Source organism: Ochotona curzoniae, unplaced genomic scaffold (genome assembly GCF_017591425.1).
Source record: "Ochotona curzoniae isolate NIBS_2020 unplaced genomic scaffold, NIBS_Ocur_1.0 patch252, whole genome shotgun sequence".
Taxonomy (NCBI): Eukaryota; Metazoa; Chordata; class Mammalia; order Lagomorpha; family Ochotonidae; genus Ochotona; species Ochotona curzoniae.
In genome coordinates this window covers 30012-34447 of record NW_024466809.1, presented here as the reverse complement: position 1 = coordinate 34447, position 4436 = coordinate 30012, and the positions used below count along the sequence as shown (strand labels likewise).

General features: G+C 37.0%; 1 protein-coding gene across 1 annotated transcript; it reads right to left on the bottom strand.

Moving 5' to 3' along the window:
• Positions 1-292: 292 nt before the first annotated feature.
• On the bottom strand, positions 293-4088 carry LOC121166842 (prostaglandin-E(2) 9-reductase-like). Its single transcript, XM_040996144.1, has 3 exons — positions 3940-4088; positions 1436-1603; positions 293-518 (listed from the first exon to the last, which is right to left on the bottom strand). The coding sequence occupies exons 1-3, from the start codon at positions 4021-4023 to the stop codon at positions 330-332; spliced, it is 441 nt and encodes a 146-aa protein (XP_040852078.1). The 5' UTR covers positions 4024-4088; the 3' UTR covers positions 293-329.
• Positions 4089-4436: the final 348 nt, after the last annotated feature.

The following is a 4436-nucleotide window of genomic DNA, read 5'->3' as shown; positions in this document are numbered from 1 at the left end:
CCAAAGACAAGCACTTGAACTGTAAAAAGTATATTGAGCTTCTACTTAATAACAAGCAAAGCTAGAAACTGTAAGGTAATACTAGAAGATGCAGAAATAGTAGCAAATGTTAATAATACAAGCAAACATAAATAACCTACAAAAATTTTATAAACCATACAGTGATGCAGACAATTACTGATACAAACAAAACATTTTCCAGTGGTGAGTTGAAACTATACATCTATTCATGGCTTAAGCACTCCATTTTAATACAATAAGTTATGATGTTTAAACCAGTTTGAGTGGTTTCTATCATTTTCATAAATTAATAAGTTTATCAATATCACTTACTTGTCTTTAAAATTTAGGGTCATGCTGACAGCAAAAGGGAAGCAAATTTGATGATGATAATTTCCTACCTTCAGAGCTGCTGGGAAATGAATAATATAGAGATCAACATAGTCCAGTTGAAGTTTTTTCAGTGATTTTTCCAAGCTTGGTCGGACCAGCTCTGGTCGAAGGAAAGTGCACCAAAGCTGAAGGGTTAAACAGTGGAAATTGCGCTGAATAAATATGTTGGTCAAATTTCTTGATTTACTTCATCTAATATTGAGACTTTTTCATACTAGGCAAGGAATAGTGAGCACTGAAGGAAAAGGCTTCCTTCTTTTTGGGTGTCCTATGCCATAATTAGTCTCATGATCTCCATCACTTCTGTAGAAGTTACTAATAGGCCTACTAAAAGACTGATGGTTATGGTGTCAGAGATGATTTTCTATCAAATATCGATAATGTCCATTGTTTCATTCATGTTTGACAAAGTTCACAAATAAAAACATAGAGACATTGAAAGAACTGGTGATAGTACCATGATGTAGTGGGTTAAGCTGCTGCCCACAGCACCATACCATATGAGCACCTGGCTGCTCCACTTCCAATCTAGCTCACTGCTAATGTGCTTTGGAAAGTAACAGAATATGGACCAAGTACTGTGTCCCAGTACTCACAGGGGAGCCCTGATCAAGCTCTGGATCCTGGCTTCAGGCTGGTCCAGTCCTGACTTTTCTGGCAAGTTGTGGAGTGAACCAGAGATAAAAGCTCTCACTAACTCTTTCCACTCTCTCTTTTTCACACACACACACACACACACACACACACACACACACACACACACAAAGGAATGAAAACGAAAAAGAAAATGTAAAATGAAAACACTCTCTGGGATCTCCGGGATAGTGTGTCTTGGGAAATCCTCACAAATGAAAAAAAAAAAAAAAAGAAGTAAAGATTGTGAATCTTAAATATGAAATAAAAACATAAAATGTAATAAAAATTAAACAGCGGTGATTAATTTGTAGCAATAAGAAATTCCTCCTTAATTACCGAATTGCATAATTATTTCCACACAAAACATTTAGTTGCTTAGTTCACCTGCATGTCACATCTACTGTACCTTGGAGGTGTAGAATATGTCTTCCCTCTTCACGGTGCCATCTGCGATCTTGCTGCGGATGGCCAGACCAACTTCCTCTTCATTTTGGTACAGATAAGCAGCATCAATGTGGCGGAAGCCAACATCTATAGCTATTTTGGTAGCCTCTGTAGCCTTACTCTTAGGAACCTGAGGGAGCAGCCAAAAATATGAGAGAGATAGACATGCGATTAGAAAAAAGGTGATGCACCAGCAGTGGCCCTCACAATAATCATTTTTCTTCTCAGGTCTGGATGATTTTGTATAACTGGGATAAGGAATCTATCCCTCTTTGCCTGGGTCTTCCCTAAATAAGAACAAGCAGGCAGCTCAGCAGCCACTTACTAGGAGGATCTGTTGTCCATTGAGGTCTTGCTTTTATGGAAGGCTCAAAGGATACAGCCAAAAGCTAATATCCTGACTGCTACATAGTGAATTCACAAAGGAATATTAGCACAAGGAAACATGGAATGGAATGAAATATGGACAAAATACAGCACAATTAGCTAGGAGTCCTCTTCCAATGAGACAGAACACAATTCTGCAAGAACTGAATTTTTGCAAAATTTACAAATTTGTATCAAAAAAGCTGGTTTTTAGAGTTCTCTACTTCTAAGATTTTTTTGAAATTTGAGATTTGGTTATAAAACTTACAAAAATTATAAAATATATGCACATATATAATATATATGAAATATATATAAATGCATATTCTATTTCCTTAAAGAAATTCAGAGATAAACAAACTCCAATGCCTGGACAGGTAGTTTAGTTACAGCCACCATGTTAAGAAGTCAGGAAATTGAACACAGTGTAGGGTTTCTGATGCCAATCTAGATTCAACTGAATAAGAGACATTTCAATAGATAGGAGGATATTATATTAACCCTATTCTACAGAGTCATTTTGTCTGTCCCTCACAGCAAAAGAAAAGAAAAAAGAGCAGAAAAAATATACTTAAGAGTACATATTGACCTGAGAAATTAACTGTATCATATAAGAAGTTATTCTAAATAATTGTAGCCACCGAGACATAAGCCGTTTCTTTTATATGAGATAAACAGAATTAAACTTCAGAATCATTGGCCTTCACAAATTGCATAGAGACTGGAAAGTGTTTGTTACAGGATAGACAGGTAATGAAACAAATGCTTCCAAACATTTGAGTAATTTGAGGAGCTTGATTTGTTGACAAAATAGTAAGGAATCAGATAGTAGACGTGCTGCCTGCTGCTCCCCTCCCAGCTGTGAGGGCACTAAGACATTTAATCCCATCTAAACATTGCTGAATGCCCTACATCCTTCCCTCTACTTCTTGTCATCTCACTGTCAAATGTAAATGAGTCTTGGTGTGTGCCTTCAAAGGTTCTTTTCTGTGCTTTGTATAAATTATTTTTCTTGATAAAATGAATGGCATCGTTTATTTGTGATAGTTTGTACTTTATTATGTGAAAAACTGCCTGAGAGATGCAAAATACTGGGTTAGTAAATTATGGCATTCACAACATCTTGAAATGTGAGTAAATTAAAAACAAATATAATGACCAACGTTGCTTTTAATGTTCAGCTAATAAAACAGCTTCCCATACCCTCGTCAAATGTAGTGCTTGTGAAAGAGGAAAGAAGAAACTCCTCATGTCCTAAATGGATGAAAGTGAAAGTAAATATAAAGTATTACAGAAATACAAGGAAAAGTTTTTAGACACTTTAAATAAGTCTTTGTTTAAACAGAAGTTTAAATTTGGATATACAGACCATGTCAGACGATTGTGTAATCAGGAAACCCTATCAGCGTGTAAGGTTCCCTCCACAATGCTCACTTTATTGGGCCCATGCACATACTCCTTTGAATCCTACATTTGTTAGCCAGTATGAAACACTTAGCCTCACTTTGTTAGATTCCCATTTCCTTAACATATTATTCTACTTTTGTCTAGGCAATTTCCCCAGAGGTAAGAACAACACAAAGCAAAAATCTTCTGTCTCCTGCTTCTGTAATTACTGTGTAACCTTCAGTTAAAGGTTACCTTGAACTGTTGAACTGAACAGCCTCACTCTCGCTTCGTTTCCTATACACTTCCACTCATGACAGAAAAATTTCCCTGTACCATTCCTGATTGGGAACTGGAAATATTTCTTAAATTAAGAAAACAGCCAAGAAATCGCTCCAACTGCAATCAAACATCAGGCAAGCAAACTAAGAAGCCGTCCTGATGAATTCTGACTTGCTTCTCTTTCCGAAAGTAGCAAAACAAGTGTCCAGGATCACCAGCAGGGGACCACAGAATCTGACCGTCAGGCAGAGCAAAATGCGACTAAACTCAATCTTATGCATGAAATACTGCTAGCCTGGAGAACTTGGGGGAAAAAATGTGAAACTGTCAGTGTGACACAGTCTGGCTGACTTTTCAATCTCGTTCGTACTCCAGTTATCCAAGCTCTATTTTCTTTCGTTCCTTGAAATGAAAAGTAATGCAGATAATTACCTCATCAGGTGCATAGGTGCCCAGTCCCAGCACAGGAATGGAGTGTCCGTCATTTAATGCCACACGCTGAAATTTGGCATCCATTGTTTTCACTCTGCTGACCAATCACACTCTGCTTCTTGCTGCTGCCTGAACGAGAGGAACAGGAAGTCAACATGCCTGCTGTCTGTCTAAAGTTCTAGGAATGTGGGAGGAGCAAAGTTAAAGCGGTATGTCCTAGTGAAGAAGAGATGTGCAAACAGTTTACTATTATATAAAATGTATGAAAGAAGAAACCATGACTTTATTAAACTATAAGCAATCAGACATCTGTCCTTTCATTTTATCTTTATAATGAAATGCCATGTATTCTGCATTGCACTACATAAACAAACACAAATACACAGAATTAAAGAAATGAACTGAGGGAAAATACATTAAACTGGGGAGATTGCAACAAGATGGTGGCTGAGTAATAAAATGCACTAATTTGAACAGATAGTCATCTGTGCACAGTA

Excerpts from the sequence above, each read along its gene's own strand:
- LOC121166842 (XM_040996144.1), bottom strand. The coding sequence starts at position 4,023 with ATGGATGCCAAATTTCAGCGTGTGGCATTAAATGACGGACACTCCATT. Across the intron at positions 1,604-3,939 it reads GCACCTATGCACCTGATGAG|GTTCCTAAGAGTAAGGCTAC; the intron begins GTAATTATCTGC and ends CTGCTCCCTCAG. Across the intron at positions 519-1,435 it reads ACATATTCTACACCTCCAAG|CTTTGGTGCACTTTCCTTCG; the intron begins GTACAGTAGATG and ends TTAACCCTTCAG.